This window comes from Xenia sp. Carnegie-2017, unplaced genomic scaffold (assembly GCF_021976095.1).
Source record: "Xenia sp. Carnegie-2017 unplaced genomic scaffold, XeniaSp_v1 HiC_scaffold_3, whole genome shotgun sequence".
Classification (NCBI taxonomy): domain Eukaryota; kingdom Metazoa; phylum Cnidaria; class Anthozoa; order Malacalcyonacea; family Xeniidae; genus Xenia; species Xenia sp. Carnegie-2017.
Window position 1 is genome coordinate 7,879,939 of NW_025813493.1, and position 19,917 is coordinate 7,899,855.

General features: G+C 33.8%; 1 protein-coding gene across 1 annotated transcript; it reads left to right on the forward strand.

Annotated features, from left to right (window-relative positions):
- Positions 1-16,744: 16,744 nt before the first annotated feature.
- On the forward strand, positions 16,745-18,790 carry LOC124454171. Its single transcript, XM_047004979.1, has 4 exons — positions 16,745-16,825; positions 16,928-17,087; positions 17,166-17,359; positions 18,488-18,790. The coding sequence occupies exons 1-4, from the start codon at positions 16,766-16,768 to the stop codon at positions 18,788-18,790; spliced, it is 717 nt and encodes a 238-aa protein (XP_046860935.1). The 5' UTR covers positions 16,745-16,765.
- Positions 18,791-19,917: the final 1,127 nt, after the last annotated feature.

A 19,917-nucleotide genomic window follows, 5' to 3' on the forward strand; every position in this document is an offset into this window, starting at 1 on the left:
TCCATACTGAAAAATATTTTTTTAGTACGGACCTTCCAGCCGGTAAGTAACATGTGTGTAAGATCTCCTACGTGGCACTGACGTAAAAAAATCAAGAATTCAGGACAATTGTATTCTTGGAAGTTTTCAAGTATATTCTACATAAGATCAAAACGAGTACCTTCGTAGTCAACACATACGCCCCGTGTGTCATACAAACAGCGCATTTAATTACATAAATGTAATGTATATTGTATATTATATATTTAAGAGATAATTATGCTAGCCGAGGACACCTTTGGGAGTACTCGAAAGTAGATCAGTGCAACAGGCAGATCAGTTGCAAAGGCTTATACAAACACAGCTCTAGACCAATTAACGAATGCGTTTCATTGTGTTTGTTTCATATTTAAGAAATAAAAGATTTTTACTGTGTTTGCACGGGCTTATGCAATCCGAGGACACCTTTAGGAGAGCTCGAAAGTAGATCAGTGCAAGCCCTAGACCGGAAGTCGAAGCACTGTTCTGAGCTCTTCACAACTACGAATCATTTCATTAAAGTTGTTGTTTGTAGCAATATTCAATGCTTTGTCCCAGCTACCCAACGATAACTTCAAATCAAAATTCGGCAAATTGTGCTGAAACTTACGAAAGTGTAGAGCTGAGAGCGCCAATAGGTACTGAATGTTACGCATAGGAGTCAATTCAAGTCCATTCTTTTCAAGTTTGTTAACCTCATGTAAACATTTCTCTGCACAGGAAATATCCTCGATCGAAACACATGTCAAAGGAGCAAGTGAACCACTGATGGACAAACCAAGATACAAGTAACTTAAATGAATGTATATTTTTAAACGGAGATCAGAGACTGCAGTTTTAAATTCCTCAGAAGGTTTGACGAAATTTAAATACTGCAATGCACATCCAAAAGAGCGTTTTGCTTTGTTAATATATATTTCTCGGTCATGTTTCTCTTTATTCGCCAGAGCATTTGCAATCATAGCAAAGTTAGTGAAGCACCAAGCTTGAATAAGACCTGGTGCAATCCCTTCAGCACATTGCAAACTTGCTTCCGCTAAAACGAATGCTTTTTTGTATTCTTCTTTTGTACTTTCATTTGCAGATCTTATATATAATCCCATACAGCTGGGAATAAGCAAATTTTCTTCGCATTGCGAAGTCTTACTCTCATATTCAGTGATTAGTTTGTCAGCTTGTGAAAACTCACCTTTGCGGAAAGCACACGTAACTTCTTGTGTTAAGGTTGTAAGAAGCACATGGCAAGTTTTGTATTTTTGATTTACAAAGTTGACAAGCTTTTTGAATTGAATTTCATTCCCCTTATTACGAGTATCCATTAACTCCTGCATTATTTTGTAGTAGATATTTTCAGTTCGGGTCGTTGTGAAAGTGCCTTTGGCTATTGTATGAATTGCAGATGCAGTCTGGAAAATACGACTTTTCCAAATTTCAAATGGAATTCTCTCAACTTTCCCTTGAACATATTGATAGCTTTCTGGCTCCATGGTAAAAACACCTCCACTACATCGTGATATAAATAGGACGATAACAAACGTTTTCTTTTTTCTTTCCCGATTGACGTATACCGGTTCGAAAAATATATTCCAATATTTGCAATGCAAATTTTCATCGACATTGTTGTCATTTGTTGGCCATATTATTTTCGCCATTGCATTCCTCACTTTTTCTCGTATTTCGTTTTCATCCTCCACTTCTTGCCCTTCAATAATACCTTCGTCATTAACTCCATAATAAATATGTCCACCATGATGATTTCCAAAGGCTGATACATAACATGAAAATTTGTTAGACTTATTTATAATTCGTTCTCCAAGTGTTGTTGACTTCAATAACTTAAATTGTCTCGTTTCATTTTCTCTGTCGAAAGAATTGCCGGTGAGATATTTCCCATATATCATGGGCGAAAACGTTTTGTAATCCTTGGCTTGAATCATCTCGTCCAGTTCGATTATTTTTCTTTCTTGTAAGACTTCTTTTATATCTGTCGCATTCTTCAACTCAAGAACTTGTTCGTCTGTAGGAAGGTACATGTTGGAATGGAATGTACATAGAGAAGACAAATTTTTCACTTTGAAAGCGAGTTCATCAGATGAGAGCGAGATGCGTTTAATAGTATGAAAAGCGTTTGCTTTTCCAAGAATTTCATCAAATCTTTGACGAATATTTCTTTCCAATTTCTTTGCAAACTCTCCGTTGTTATCATTCTTTAGTTTCAATACAACTATTCCGTCTTTGCTGTTGATCAAAGCACAAATTGATGAATAAATCTCTAGTTGCTTCGCTTTAATGTTACTGTTTGGAAAATCGATGGAAACTGTTATAACTGTATTTTGAGAAGAGTCTTCTTCATTAAATCCTGAGGAATCTAAGCTTGCCATGTTCAATATATGATAGTTAATTTTTCAGACGTAACCTGTGGGGAATTCCCCTTCATGCACTAGGTAAATTATTTTCCCAATTGACAATGTCGACAGAAAAAAATTGTCAATTCACAATAAACATAGAGTTCGATCAATTAGAAAAGAATGCCACAGCACAGCAAGTTATACGACATATATGCGCACTTCTTAATTCGGAAGGCGGTAGGCTATACATAGTTTGTTCAAAATCTTTTGACATTCCAAAATTTACTAGGCGTATTGAGCAACGTTGTGAAATCATAATCGGAGTATATGCCACAAAAGAGAACATTCAACATGAACGTATGAGGCATCAGCAGATTGCTTTCATCGTAAAACCTATGAAGGAAAGTTTGTGTACTTTACGTTATCATCTGTTTATACCCAGCTTACCAAACGCGAAGGAGATTGAAGCACGTAGCGAGTCCATTACGTGGATTGAAAAATTTGCGGAAGGCGTAGAGCGAGTTGGCTATTGCTTGGGAAACCATTGCGAAGAACTTAAAAAATATGACAAGTTTTCGTCGGTAGAAAACATCACATTTAAATCCATAACAGAAGAAATGACTACTAGGTTTCTTGAGCATGCATCGGCACTTGCAAATGACGTAGGCGGGCATATTTACTTCGGAATAACAGAAAGTCAAATCACTGGAATTCGTGTTAAGCAAGGTCAAATTCAAAGCATCACGGAAAAATTTGAGAAGGAACTAAAAAAACTAGTTTGGGGTGGAAATAAATCTGCAGGAGAGAAAGGACAAGATTCGCAAGTGGAAGAAAGGCATGCACCAATGAAAGAAAGGAATACACCAATGGAAGAAAGGAAGGCACCAGTGAAAGGAAAGAAGGCAGAAACAGTGAATAGAAAATATGCAACAGTGGAAGGAAAAGATGCATCAGCTGGAAGTAAGAAATGCACGAGTGAAATGAAGGAATGTACCAGTGAAAGGCATGCACCAATGAAAGAAAGGAATACACCAAAGAAGGAAAGGAATGCACCGTTGAAAGGAAGGGAGTGGGAAATTTCATTCATACCTGTGAAACAAAAAAATGACGAAATTATTGAAGATACATTTGTCATTGTAATATCTATAGCTCCTTACAAAGGGGGAGTTTTTTTAAAAAACCCATTATGTTGCTATGTTGTTAACGACAGGGTTGAAGAAATGAAATTTAATGAGTGGAAAAAAGAATTACTTCGCAGAAGAGACATGCGTCAAAGTAAGATGGTCGATGAGCATGTTAAGTCTCTTCCCTCCCCTACTTAAATTCACATTGTTTCATTCACGCCAGAGTAGTAAGATGAAAGGCAACAAGACAATCCAAATAATTGAGACAAGATACTGACTTTAAAGGTTTTAGCAAAATTCAGTTGTCGAGGCTTTACCTAAAGGTGGTGTTTATAAATGCGATGACTGATAAGTAATATTTAAAGACTCAGTATATTTTACCACATTCACTAATACCATATCGTTGTTGATAATTGATGACTTTTCGAATCTAGACACGAACAAATTTTCCTTGTCGATTGTTTAAGTGTAAACAACTGATAAATAATACAAGCTGTAAATCAATCAATAGGTTCTGAATTTTAAATTGTATTGCCATATTTTATTACTTGCAAAACTTGACTACATTAGCTAGTTTAAATGATTACATTGCTAAAATCTCTCGCGTATACCACATTTTTGTTTTTCTCATTTGATTGACAAGTTTTGTAGTGTAATGCGCATGCCCTAACATAAGTACATTATGCATGTAATTACGTCATAAAGTGAAATACGTGATTTATCAATCGAGGCGCCTATGTCGAATTTAGTTCGCAATTAACATGGTTTGCTATATTTATAATGCAAATTGCAATAATATGGATAAAAACCGCGGAAGACGAAGGAAGTAGCCGGTATCTCAATGCTTCATAATTTGTTTAGCTTTAAAACAGCTCTTTTCATCACTATTACGTTATTTTGTACATTCATGATGTCATTTGCGGCCAGTTTAAAATCATTTTTTGATTTTTCATCACGACAAAGTCTCAATTGTCAATACTTATAGAAACAGTTGGTTTTTGAATACATAATGAACTCAAACATTACTTAAATATTTTGATGAAGTCTTAATGACTATCTACTAGTTTCTTGGAAACAAAAACCTATCGAGTTGCAGTGCTTACATCAAATCTGGGAATCAATTCAATCATGAACTAACACCGATTTTAAATATTAAAATGGTTATGGATATAAATAAATGCCATTGCATCTATATTTAAAGTACATGTGTAAAATTGTATATTAGTTTTAATTTACACACATGTGTCCAATGTGTCAGCTGTCAAATTACAATGATCATGAGATACATAAATTGAATAAAGTTTTTTGGAGTGGGTTAACTAGATCTGCCTCGTTGAAATTGATATAACTAGAAGATTTATGCTAAAACTCGATGATCAGAGAAAATTAAATTAAATTGTCATGCCAGCTCTCTGAAGCAATTTAACTAAGTGGCCATTGACGAGGGAGTGAGTAATCTGGATAAATTTATGTTTAAATTGGGAAAGTAAACAGGATTCACAAGATTCTAATCTAATATATTATATTAGCAATGCTGAGTGTTGATGTATTGCGTCTTGATAATTTTAATCATCCGTAGATTAAACATGTAAGCATGTGACCTGAAAAAGACATTCTTTGTTCAAAAGATGCTGTTTCCCATTTAATTAAATGGTGTTTGCACTTAGTTGCTATGGCAACTTTGACCAAGGCCTAAGCGTCATGTTGCTAGAGATGAACTGGAGATAAACGCCACAATTCAAAAAGTTATTAAAATTTATGTAATACATCAGCGTCTTCAAAGTTCAAAAAAAGAACTCATTTTCACGAGTATTTTAAGTGAAGAAAATAATTAGTTATTGAAAATAGTTTTTGTTTTCCATGAAACCAATAGATGCATGGTCTCCATAAATACGTTAAGAGCTATAAATTAGAACCAAACATCGGTAATTTAAGACAATATTCTATAATACATCAAAGAATAATAAAAGGTACACAGAGACATTATGATTAAATAAAACATTGTTTGTTCTTAGCAAGTTTTCTGGTAAAAGAGTACACAAATGTAATTTGTTGACAACAACGGATCCCGAGTTAGGCGAAATAAATTATAATTGCTAATTTTAATTTCAAAAACAGAATTTCGACAATGCTATTGGAATTTTCAAAGAATGAAATTTAACCAACCAATGGGCTGTGGTAGCCTACTTTTCTATTACCTAGATACGATCTTGTTTGTTGACAACAAGAAATGACATTTATTTTCTATCAAGTAAATAAGTGCTAAACGTTCCATGTAACGGTCTTAATTTATATTAATTCATTTGAAGAAGAGAGCTAAGCCTTCTAACTTTTGAATAACTATAAGTTTGTAATCGAGTGTTTTACATATTTTTATTGCATTCAAACAGGAATGCCCAGTCATCATTATGCATAAAAGTACATGTTTCAATTAAGTCATTAAGTTTAAGCATCTAGTTTTTTCAAACTGGTTTTTCTTAGATGCATCAGAGCTGACTAATCTTGATCTTGCCAAAGTTGTAAATTCATTATCGACTTCGTCAGTGCTAGATGATGTTTCTGGGAAACGATGAATACCCGTGTCTTCATGAGATGCACCGTCAAGAGAACTCCTGACATTTAACTGAGTTTGAGAACTAGAATCCACTTTTTTCAAGCTCAAGTTTTCGAAAGCATTAGTAAAGACTTTGAAAAGCTTTTTTGCGTCCTTGACACTACAGCATGACAAAAGATAAGCTTTACAAATTGAGGAGGCAGTATTTATCAGCAAGATAATGTGTTTGGAGTATTGTTTAACATTGCCACAGTAAATAATATCGCTAATACTGCGAAATTCCATGAAAAGCACAACAATCCCATCTGTCGTTTGAATAAATGCGCAAGACTTGTCAATATCGATTAGTAAATAAACTTTTCGTTTTGCCTTTTTGCGTGAAAAAATCTCCTCTGTCTCTTGTTTGTTGTTAACAATTGTCATGATGTCATCAACTGTGGTAAATTCTTCTCGCCAATCAGTTTCGCCTATGTAGTACACCAAGAAATACTTTTGCTTGTCGCATTTTCCATCATTAAACTTCACCTGATCTTCAAAAAAACTTTGGGCGAAAGATATTTTTTGAAATTTCGAAGACATTATTCCTAAAATGAATAGAACAGTGTACATTTTTCGATAGAGTACTAATTGCATTTGGGCATAAAAAGCCTTTTTTGAAGTGAAAATTACACTAAAAGTCTGCCGGAATAGTTTTTGGAGTGAAAACTATAGTAAAAGTCTGCAGTAACAGTTTTTGGAGTAAAAACAACACTAAAATTCTACACTAACAGTTTTTGGATTGAAAACTACATTAAAAGTCAGCAGTAACAGTTTTTGGAGTGAAAACTACACTAAAAGTCTACAGCAGCAGTTGTTGGACTGAAAACCAAACAAAAAGTCTGCAGTAGCAGTTTTTGGAGTGGAAATCACACTAAAAGTCTACAGTAACAGTTTTGGAGTAAAACCACACTGGGAGTCCGCAGTAACAGTTGTTGAAAAGAATGCAATGTTCAACAGACGTTTAAAGTTGAAGATTTATCTCATTTTTTTTACACGGAAACGACAATTGAAATCCATCATGTTGAAATTGAAATGAAATTGAAATAGTCAACGAGTATAACGATCTTATAAAGTCATATAATATTTATTCCTGTTAAAAGCAATGTTGTATCCTTGCTGTTTTTCGAAGATATTTTGAAGCCAAACTCAGGGTTGTAGTATACTTTCGATAAGTATAGAGGCTGCTTAGATGATCCCGGCTAACAGAGATTCAGAGGCGTAAATTTCGATACATTACACTGAGTCAAAACGGCAAGCCAAAAAATTAAAAACTATTTGTTAAGCGCCACAAATCCAGTCGTGATTCTCAAATTATGCCAAATTAATTGTTTTCATTTTAAACGGTTTCGGTGATAATAAATTCACAATATTGTTAAAATACTCAAAAAGATTAATCTGATCATCAGTATTTAATCTTTCCCATTTCTCAAAATCATTTTAATGCTTTTGCTGAATCCCGGCTACCCGGGCTCATGTAATCAGCCCCCTTATGAAGGGCTTCTTTTTATACATGCATGTTAATATAATCTGTCAAAAATAATAGATAATATTGCAAAGGAACTTAATACGTTATAATATGCATGTATAAATATAAGACATTCTGCTAAATATTGCATAGTACTACAACACTGGCTAAGCTACACCACCCTTCGATTCATCTAATTTCGATTTTAAATTTAATTCGATATTTCAGGGTCTTAAAAATTATCAACCAATCATTTCATTTGCTTACTCAAATTTTGATACAATTTTCCAGTGAAAACACAGTGTTAAACGTAATAATTAAAATTATAGTGTAATGTTCTTAGTATTCAGCTGTGCGATCCTGTTTAGCCTCGACAAAATAAGGAGCTTAAGTCAATATGAAAAACCCATTTCAGGTATTTGTATACAATAAACGATTCTTAGATTAAATACAGTTAGGCCACGAATAAAATTTATTGAGTGTAACGTAAATCAATATTAGTATATGTACAGATAATTATATAAATGGCCTTAATCTAGATCCAATTTTTTTTTCTTACGTACACATGCTCTCGCCTATGTTACTCACGTGTTTACAGTAACACGATTTATGGAAACATTATATAGTTTAATGCGCATTCGATGTAAACAAGACAAGTTTTTATGGGTTTTCAACACAACTCACGTGTTTCCACACCTCATGATGCCATTTTCAGTTTAAGTGATGATAGCAAGCGCAATACACATGATACAGCTTTTGATAGCATACACAAATATGGATAAAACGAAAAAATTACGTGATTTGTATATGAGGTACTCAAATAAAAAAAAAACGAAGAATCTTGAGATCTGGGCTATTTTTGTCAGTGAAATGCTTCGTTCTTTTGTAGGAGATTCAAGAGTGTTGTGTCTGCCGTGAACTAAATCTAGATTGTGAATAATTGGCTTTTAAAGCAAGTGAAAAGTGAAATCTCGTTAACAACTGCAATAAAAACATACTTGTTACGACATGCATGTAAACTTTTCGACTCTACTTAAGTTACAAAGACAAGACTCCAAGATAGTCTAAGAAATCCTCTAGTCGCAATTTATACATGAAGTTCACTAACCTTGTTTATATATTCAAAGAAATAAAGCAGAATCCAGATGTGTTTTGACGCCGATATCAGAAATTAATTGACAATATAAGCTTAGCGATTATTCATTGAGTTTTATAGCATTTCAAATGACAATCGTTTAAATTATTCATTACTACACTTAAGGAACAAAGAACTGAAACCGTTTTGAATATTAGGCACATTATTATTAGGCAATTTATGCGTTGCTTAGGACTTGAGCATTTTAAAAGCTTATGAAGTAACATTTCCGAGTTTTTGGTTCGGTTTGTTTGCATAATTTTGTGTGTATTGCCATAGTGAATTGATTGAAGTCTTTTTTATTGATCGCTAGATTTAATTATTGGTTAGACAAGCAACTTTTATGTGACAAATTTTAACATGGCAACTTTTGTATTTGCTCGTGTGAACGGGAGAAATTTTACATTTTTTATTCAACAATCACTGAAATACATGTGTTACTATGTCTATGTGAACGAAAAAATGCCACGATACAAATGCAGCGATTTGTAATGACAACGTGTGTTTCTAGGTTAGTTCAACAAGTACAATACATTGCCCACTTCATTGTGAAAATGAATAATTGTGTTGCCATAGTTTTGTAGTATTTGGAGTTAAATATATAATTAGGATGTGTCGCGTGATTGTGACATCACTTGTGAGACTAGAGAGGTCTCCAATTAAAATTTTTAAAGCACCTAACGTAACCTCTAACACCACTATATTCTATAATTAACTTAATTCACCATTTATACTGACAATGTCAAATTTACTAGTTGCCTCACTTAACTTGTTTACGGTATTTTGTCAATTTCCCGCTGCGACACACAAGAATCAAATACGGGAAATATTTTTGTTGAGATATAAAAGCTTGAAGGCTTTAAGAATTATAATTACAGCGTGAAATCCATCCAATGTATCTATGATTTAAGATTATGTAAAATGTTACTTTCTCTGTATATCATCACTCAAAAAAACAACATCTCCATTCTAAGCTGACTGATCCTATGATTTGATATTATGTAAAATGTTCATTTGTCCCTCCATGCATATCATCTCCTAAACAACTATTATACACGCTATTAGTTGCGTGCTGTTGATAATTAGGAGGGATGGCGGCGCAGAAATGAATTTTTTCGCTTTCAATTTTGAATATGGATTGAAAAACCCCCTTTTAAAATCATACAGTAAGTACTATTTCGTTCGTCAAAATCAAGGGAATGGCACTTTAGAGCACTTCAGGGCAGTTTTTCAGTGGAAAGTGACTGCCACCCCCAATGAAATTTTTTTGCCATCACACCATTGCAGTGTCAGGCCCCGTCCACGCGTATAATCTTGCTGAAACAAAGGCAGATCTTTTGTTATCTGACAGGAAGCGTGCAAATTTAATTATGTGTTCTTTAGTTCTAGCCTATAATATTACAATAGCCTACAAAAAGTGCGTCACTTTGATTTTTAAAATGTCAAATCCCAAAAATCTACCGATGTGCAACAAATTAACTGGCAGCCATGATTTAGACAGGGTAACAAGAACTTATTTGTTTTTCAATATGTTATAGCATTGATTTAATGCAAACTATACATTCTACTATTTTTTAATCAAAATTGAAAATACCACCCAAGCAATACTACATTGAATAATTTATTTAATGGCTTTTCACAATCCTCTCATTTTGAGTTTTCCTTAAATGGCAAGCTATATTTTTCAAATTCCGACAATGTTAGATCAACATTGTTGCTTCCGTTTTTGTCAAAATCGTTCAAGATGTGTTTGTTGATATGGCCCAACGAGTATTACGCCAAATGTGAAATGTGAAACCACTTTCTGTCAAAATGGAATTTTGGTTGGCTATAGAATCTTGCTTTTGTCTTTATCCATTGTGACATCTTGTATTACCAAATCGATGTGTCTGGCAGCGTTTGGCCGCAACACAATTCATTTAAACTGCAATTGAATCCATATTGATACAAAGCTGGAACAAACAAACGAATAAATCACCTTAACGTTTTGATTTGTGTACAAAAATACTCAAATATCTGATAAAAGATGCTGGCAATAAAAGCTTCGCGAAAATCCCTACGTCTGAAGTCTGTTGAAGAAGACAATCTACTGGTAGGAATGGACTTTCAAATTACTTATCTTGGGCGAAGGGAAATCGGACTTCACAATGCTAGCATTGACAACGTAGTCGATGGTATATATTCGCAATATAAAAACAATGACGAGATAAACAAATCTGCAAACTTAACAATAACGGTTGACAGTTGCCAACTCATATTTCGCGATCTTGTCTCTCATCGCATTGATTTCATTATACCCCTGACGAGCGTCAAGTCAGTTTACGGTTCGAACAAGAAAACAAAATACCCAAACGCGGTAATTCTCGTTTGTTCTTTGCCATCCGAAAAATCAGCCAATGTTCACGTATTACATTGTCTAAATAAAAATTTGGCAAGAGAATTCTATAATGCAGTAAATCGAGCTTTTGATAACCACAGGAATGACACTTTGTTAATGCAAGCTGAATCAGTAACAAAACCAAACAATCCTGAAGAATATAGCGAGACAAATAATATGACGACGACCAAAGTTGAAGCTCCTCTTATAAATGCTACTTGTAATAGTAAAATTTTTTCGACAACAACGAAATCAACGAAACACAATAGGGATTCAAAAAAAGGTGGAATTGGATTGTTCAAAGGAGAAAGCATTGGTTTGTTGCAACAAGATGAAATTCCTCGGACTGTGAAACACGAGAAAATCATCACTCCACAAGAAAAACACGTGGTTGATGCAAAGCCACGATTGCGGGGAAAATCCAGTCAACAGATAAAAGAAGTCGAAGGCATAAGCTTGTTAGATACTGCTGACTCAGATGACGGTTTGGATGACGAATTTTTGAGCTTGGCAAAAAAACGGTCGTTTTCAAATAACATTAAAGCTAAATTTGGACTGTAGATTTTTAAACACTATTAGCTGGTGTTATTTTAAAAGTAATGCGGTGTGATATTTTGGATATTTTATTTCGCAACTACATTTACAGGCTTGAAATTGTTAAATAATAAATTTTTTTAGAACTGAAGGACCATAATCTTTTATCAGAACATGGAACTATTCATTTTTTATGCATATTCGGGCCTTTTAATATTTTTTTTGTTTTTTTTTTATGTAAAAAACTTTACATAATAAATATATTATACTTTAAATGAACACGCATGAACCTATTACAAAAATTGGCACTTTGAATTGATGATTAAAACGCCCGGTTTTATGAAGCTAAATAAATTAGAAAGCTTTTTACAAATAATACAAGAGGTGCTGTGTAAAAAACATGCTTTACCATTGCAAAAAAAAACATGAACTGGCATACGTCTGTCGTTGAAACAACATTTAAGTTTGTCATGTTGACAAAGAGTTATCTGGTTTCACATGTTTTATCTTGGAAAAAAATAGTAAAATATATGACTAACTTAAAATAGGTACGCGATCGGTGCACGTGCATAGCTTAGAAAATTGATGACGTATTGGTCATAGCAGAGTTTCGAGAGCAGTAACGGATAAAAATGTACGAGTAAGTTTTTAAAGTTTTTAAAGACTGCAGCAAAACTATACTATTACTTAAACGGATAGCTGATCTGCTGGCACAAAAGAGAAAGCTGCAATATGGCATCACGCTAGCGTGGATGCGTTGTAAACTGTCTTTCGCACTGTTAGGTCAGCAATTACCGCGATACGAGGAAGTCGATCTGCCTCAACTCGCGAACACACTTTAAATATTGACCTATATATTACTCTAAAAACATCCTGGTTAAAAAATCCTGGTTGAACGAATTTCAATCCCAAATATGTTAACTCAGATTTTGGTTAAAATCCTGGTTAATTTTTAGTTCAACACTGAACTACCAGGATCCAGGTTAAGAAAAAATCCCAAATGGCGGCTCACTAATTTTCGGGACGAAATAATCAAAATTTGTTTATAATTTGCGCCATTAATGCTTTTACAGAAAGAAAAAAAATAAAACAAACTTTTTCGGGTGCCGATATACATATTTAGAAAATTTGAGAAGATGCCAATCGTTGGAAAACGCTATTTAAATGCTGTCATTTGTTTAAGGAGTGGGGAAAACAACTAGTATATTGCATGCAGCTCATGACAACCTCCGAGTGATAAAAGCGAAGCACTAGTCTGGACAAACACCATTGATCTTAAATAATTAGTTGAGAATACGTACGTTTCTTTTGATCGTTTCATCATAGCAAACGAAACAACCCTGTGCGAATTCCGGGGTTGCACCGCCATCTGCGATAAATAATGAAGAAAACCCTGTCGTCTGAGACTGAGAGCAACTGCTTTGTTAAGCTTTTATGAAATGGGGAAAGAAAAATGGCTGATCGAGAAGTACGAGAACCGCTCGACACTTTGAACTTAGGCAATAAATGTTCAGTGAAAAAGTCATATTTTCATCTAATAAAGATTTAGATCAAAACCAGTGATGAGAATTCTAAAGTACAAGTATGTTTCCATCAGAGTTAATAACATTAGTAGCTGCATTCATCAACGATACAGCTTTGTTGGTGTTGAAATTTAAAAGTTAGCAAACAACCATGTGTTAGCTACAATATTTAAAAATAATCAGTGTAATTCTAATCAGTGTATTTCCGAACAATTATGATTGTTGTAAGTGTTTTAAGTTATTGCACCAAATACCAGTTGCAATCTCCTCAAGCACTCCATTTTGTACCTGACAGTTATAAATTTACTCATGGAAATCTAAACTACAATTTTGGAATGATTGACCCTCTGAAAAATTGACAATTTTGGGAGACTTGTCACGCAGCAAGAGCTAAATAATCGTTTCGAGTCTATGCTAAAGCCTTTATAAACTGTGATGGCAGACCTAAAAGATTTGTCGTCAAACTAACATTACCCATAAGAGCCTGGTCTTGATAGAGGTCTGAGAAGCTAAGAGAAGAACAGTTAAATAGACAGACACTTGACTATAAAACACAATAATATATTAAATATAGTTTCACAAAATATAATTTCATCTCAATTCTAAAGTACACTGTCTTCATGGTAAGTAGTGTTTGTCTTAATACTAGGTACAATCTCCAAAAGCACAACACTTTGTCTCGGAGCTATAAATATTCATGACAATTTATATGAGTTTTGAAATGCACGACAACTTTAATAATTTACTATCTTTGTAGACAAGTCACACAGGAAGAGCTGAATGATAGAGTCACACTACATGCTTGATAAAGTATAAACTGTGATTACAGTAAGGGCAACAGAGGATTGATAACTGGGATGCCAAAATTCATATATTTTTGTTATGTAATCTCTAATGGCAATTGATTTCAATAGAAACTAACACAGTAAAACAGGCATTTATAAATATTTGTTCCATCTTACTAGTTATTATCAATCCTCGCCACCCTTGTATTCGAGACTTGTGAGGTACTTGGCCTGAAACTAGCTTCACCAGGCATCAGAACCTGATCATTATAAAGATCAGTGAAGCTAGTAGAACAGTTAACTACAAACATTGAAATTTAGGAAAACAGCCTTCTGAATTAAATATACTTTCAACTCATATAATAAAGAATTTCCATGATTATAACTGATTATAACACCGTCAATTATTATCTTCAAACACTTTGTACTGACAAAAAGCAGCTTAGCTTATTCAAAGAATGCCATTTGGTCCACGAAATTCAGTTGATGAGAAAATTATTGCCTGACTGTCGCCACAAATCAAAATACGACATTGTTTACATCATCGATTGTCACCAACCATTTCACAGTATTATAGACTTGAATATAACTGTAATACCAAAATCTTCTCTGGAAGAATATGAAAAGCCAGAAGCTTCGAATTACAAGCAGGTAAATACAAAGTTACACATAGTAATACCACGAACGACAATAATCAACCGAACGATAATCGACGATCATGCTCAATGAATAGTCACGTGACACTAGCGAGCACCCTACGGTATTTGACGATAGGTAACGATTGTCAAATTTCGATTTGCAGTTTTCCCGCCTTTTTTACTCTTTCTCGTGTGAACTGTACCAACAAGTGCTACTACAAAGTTTCAGCCGCATCAAAAAAAGATTATGGACAATTGGGTTAGAGAAAAACTTGAAGAGTGGAATCTTTCCTGCTTGAAAGATGTTTTTGAAGGTAAATAAATGCAGTGTCTATATTATTTAGTACTTAGCTTTAGCTGTATTCTTTTGTTTTTTAGCTTTTTGTTCTTGAAACGGATGTTTTTCGAATTGCATTTTTTTAGAAAATATGGTTGACGAGGAGGCCTTTCTCATTTTAAACGAAGAAACTTGAAGGAGATGAGGATTCCTATTGGACCACGAATCAAACTATTGAAAAAAATCAAATTTCAGGTATACCAATGCTATCTTAATTCTGAATTTGGACAGTTGAATCGGTACACGAAAAGCCTACCTAGCAACGCCATAGCAACCGTAATTTCAAAGAGAGAACAAACATCTAAAAGCAGTTTTTTATAGTTTCATTCACATATTGTTGTTTCAATGCCGATTTTCAAAGTGTTGATAAGTTTGTACGTACAAAGAAACATGAGATATTATTGGCTTTAGGTGTTTTTACCACCTTTTACGAGATTCAAAACTACAAATTGCCTTGAGTAACATAATTTGAACAGTTAACAAACATAGTTTAAACTCAAACCAACTCAATATTTTTTCTTTGCCCGATAACATTACGACGAAAACTTTAAACAATCGTACGCCAAAATTCTCGAAATGACATCAGTGAAGGTATATATGACTGATGACAACCAACAAATTTAATATCAATAAACAAAAAGAAAGCACCAGGGACATAAAATGAAAAAACTCGCAAGCTTTAGACAAAAAATAGGCTAATTATCACAAAAACATAAATAAAAGTTTCAGAGTTAAGGCTCATTAACAAATGTACCGAATAGTTTTATAACTCAGTTTTTGCAAGGCGGAATTAAGAACAAAAGTATTTTGTGTACAGCTGTGAATATACCATGTTACAAGCAGAGAAAAGACAGTTGCTGGATTACATGGCTACTAACTATGATGACTCAAAGAAATATTTTCCAATAATAAAAAAGTCCATCACTGTTATCTTCTACAAATATGTGTGACTTATGTCTGTACAAACACATTTCTTTAGCTGCTGTTATAAAGAGAAACAAAACGACCTTTTTCTTTGTTACCCTCAACTACACTTTTCAGAGTGCATTTACACATTTTCACTGTACAATTACACTTATTAAAATTAAACACTAAATTACATTGAACAATATAAACATTCTATTGATGCTATTTATTTTATCCAATATAGGCATCTTCAAGTCCCGAGTTCACTTGTCAGCCAAACGAAAACGAGGCAAAGCGTTCAGTAGCAGCAAATCAGTCTATATTTGAGAGCTTTGGGGGCTCAAACTTTTTAATCGAGAAAGAAACCCAGGAATGATTTTGTAAGCATTAACACGTGTAGAGCAATTAAACATCAAACACACTTTTTTATCTTTTTCTTTTTTAAAGAATATCAAATCGATTTTAGAAGAGTCCGAAGTTGGTGTTCAAGTGATTTGCGAACTGGATACGGATAAATTTAGCAGAAAAAGCAGAATCAAGATGGTTCAGATTACATAATTATTCAGTTTGGAGAAAGGTTTGTGAAAATATGAAAGACTAAATTCACCACTTCTACTGCAAAATGTAAGTCTACCTATGATGTCATCGTAACAGTAAAAAATCGTAAAAATAGAAAATCAAAGAGTTGTACAAATTAACACAATAGTAAAATGAGATTTTAGCAATGAAGCATCGTGTTCGAAAAAAAGGTAAATGTTTATACTTTTTAGAAAAAGGTAAATTTTTTAGAGGAAGTAAGCAAAATGTTTCTATGAAATTATCATAATGTGAGATTGAAAATCCGAAATTTGACATTGCTTACATTTACAATGACGTCATAAGTACACATGAACGCTACCGTAAAAGTTCTGAATTGTTCAACATCCAAGTTAAAATTTTAATAATTCTAAAATACAGGCCTCGTGCAGACATCAAAATCCAAATGGCAAAGGCAGTGGTAGAGCAGTTTCCTTTCCTTAAAGACGAAGAGGGTCAAGGATATGTACGTGTTTCTCATTACGTTTAACTTTTGATTTGGAATCAAATGATTTATTTTACAAATGTTTGTTTCTTTCTTGTACGTGATCACTTTTTCAATTTTTAGGAAGCTTGGTACACGCCAGGAAAGGGAATTCATTCTGCTACAGGGTGGTTGGAAGAACGGCTTAGAAATGTTAGGAGAAAGAGCATAAAACACCGTCAGACTGAACAAGACTTTGGCTCAACTTCAACTTCTCTAAAACACTTGACAAGATCTCTACCAGGTTAAATTCATCAATTAAATAGATATTAGAAGTTATTTGATGGTGCTTGTAGAAAATTTGCTTTTTTTTCTTAAAAAGAGCCAGTCTTAAATGAATCTGACCATGCTGGAATGAAGCAGGGGATGAAAGACAACTGGGAGCCTATCTCAACCCTAAAAAGTTATATGCAGAAGACCGTCTTAAATCGATCAGAATGGATTAGAAAAACGCCACAACTTACAATACGAGAGGTTATGAAAGAATACCCTCGTCTTCTTGATGTCCCTGGCACGGTAAAGAAAATTCTTAGACGTTCTTTCGTTATACATCATCTTGTACGGCTAACCAAATGTTTTTCAAAAATTTATTCAGGTTGAAATAGACTATGCAACATTGTATCCAGATGTCGCAGATAATCTTTTTCCGCGATTTACACAAGAAACAGTGGAGAAAATAATTTGTTACGCAGATACACAAACAAAAAAAATGGACAAAATACTTGAATATTGCAACAAGAAACCTGAATTCCGGTAAAAATTGCAAAAATGGTTACATGATGCATGAAACATATGCGATACATGAAATACTTTCTTCATCTAAACTCCAAAAACACTGACTTTTATTTATAAACTACTTTATAGATGAAGAGAAAAGAAATGCTGCGATCGGTCTCCTTCCATGCGTTTTTCCTACTGGAAGAAAGAATAAAAAGAGGTGTACAACTGATGAAGCATTATGTGCTTTTATCGATTGCCAACCGTTATCCATTAAAATCTTTTCATAACTTATTCACAGTACCTAATAATACAAATTTCTCAAAAAAGCACGGGCGTCAATCCATTTTTAATTGAAGGGGACCATATTCTTATATTCTGTCATGCCAGCCTGATTTCTTTTGCAAGGGAAATTGTTTTGAAAAGAAATTAGACTGGTGTATGAGTATATGAATATGTTTGTCCCCCCGCATTAAAGCAAGATTGCTGCCATTGCAAAAAAAAGACATAACAAAACCATGCATTATTGATTTTTGGCACTTTATAGCATTGTCTCGTGCTGTTGTCAGTAAAATGTTTGAAAATATGAGCATTTTTTTCCCTGAGAAAGTTTTCCTTAAGTCCTATGAAACAGTGACAAAAATCAATTATTTACAAAAAGACGAAAGTCAATATATGCATGGACTGTTTTGCACAAAATGCTAGATCATCACCATTGTCAAAAATTTCGGTACCAGCCCTGCTAGAGAACAATAAAGTAGCAAAATCACTAAAAATTTGGCTTAGTTTTTTTATTTTATTTTTTCTGATCATTTCTTCCAACAGTAGCTATATATTGACACTTTTAGATACACCATATAAGTAGACGCATAATCAAACTCGTGTATTTGATGTAAAGTCTCAAGTCCACTGTTTAATTATTTTTAGGTCGGTACAAACATAACTAAATATTTAGAAACAGCCTCAAGATGGCCGTTTGTTTTAGCAATTGGTAGTCAATGCAACCCAACGCAAGTGTTCGTTATAATCGAAAGCCAGGGCTTGGAGCAGCCTAATCTTGTGAGGGCAATTGATGTTTGCTTTAAACTATTTTACGTACTTGATGTTAATTACTCATGGCAGAGCTGTTCGTCGTGGGAGTTTATACAAAAGGTTTTGTATGGCATTGAGGACCATAGAAAACAGAAGACTACACCTGCTGTTGTTGCAATGAGAGCAGCATTAAAGTAATCAGACCATTGACGCTAAAAATATATTGATATAAATCTAAACTTCTCCAGCTATTGCATGTACCTGTTGTTAATACACATGATACTTGTCTATCTTCTGTTTGTAGTTTTTACTAAATGTGAGTTGTGTCTGTGCAATGTTTTTTTTAAATAAATGTACTTTTTGAGCATAAATATACTCTCTCAATGAATCACTAAGAATCGCACAGGAATTTAACAAGGCAACTAGTTAATTTTAACTGGGACAAGAGTCAAAATTTTAACATTAGGTCGTGGTTGAATTTAACCAGAATAAGGGTTAATTAATTTAACCCCGATTCCTTGTTAAAATAACCAGGATTGCGTTGGTCCCACTTGGAATACTTTCCTGGTTAAGATTTAACCCCATCCTGGTTATTTTTAACCAGGATGTTTTTAGAGTATAGGTTATTGGGAAAGTTGTCTTTACACCTGACTGTCCCTTTTTTTTCTTTCTTTTTCTTTTTCAAGCTAGTAGTTTGAAAAATATCATGGATATTTTAAACATTGTTATTATACTATTACTTAATAATAATATACTTTTAAATATTTGACGATACATTCTAATTCGGTCTCATTTCATTGCTCTCTATTCTTGACTTGCAATTCAGCTATGTTGGTGATGTGATACAAAACAATATTTTATCAGTGTTTTTGTTTGCACCAGCCGACGTGAACGAGCAACATTGTTTGGTAGATCTCAAGAGAATGGTTTCAAACCATGAATGGCTCAGAAAAGCCTCGTTACGGGGTCTAACAGTTCACCCAAAAAACAGTGCTTGCTATTTTGTTTTTAATCTTTGCTTTCTTTTAAATTCTTGAATTTCAAGCGATTGCAACTGCAGAAATATGTTTTACTTACAACTGCCGAAGAATTTTTTCGCATGATTCAGCCGTAATTAAGTGATCTTCTTTGAGGATTTAATGTTAAGGAATTTTCAATTTGCAGTGGCCTCAGCGACATAAGGATAAAGACAAAAAAGACAAAAGACTTTCTTTTATTTCCTCCAATCTCTTGAGAATATGCTTTGCTTTGTTTTATCGTTTGTGCTTATGTCAATAGTGAAAACTAGGCTTTAGTGTATTCAATTGCATTTACGGCTCTTTTGG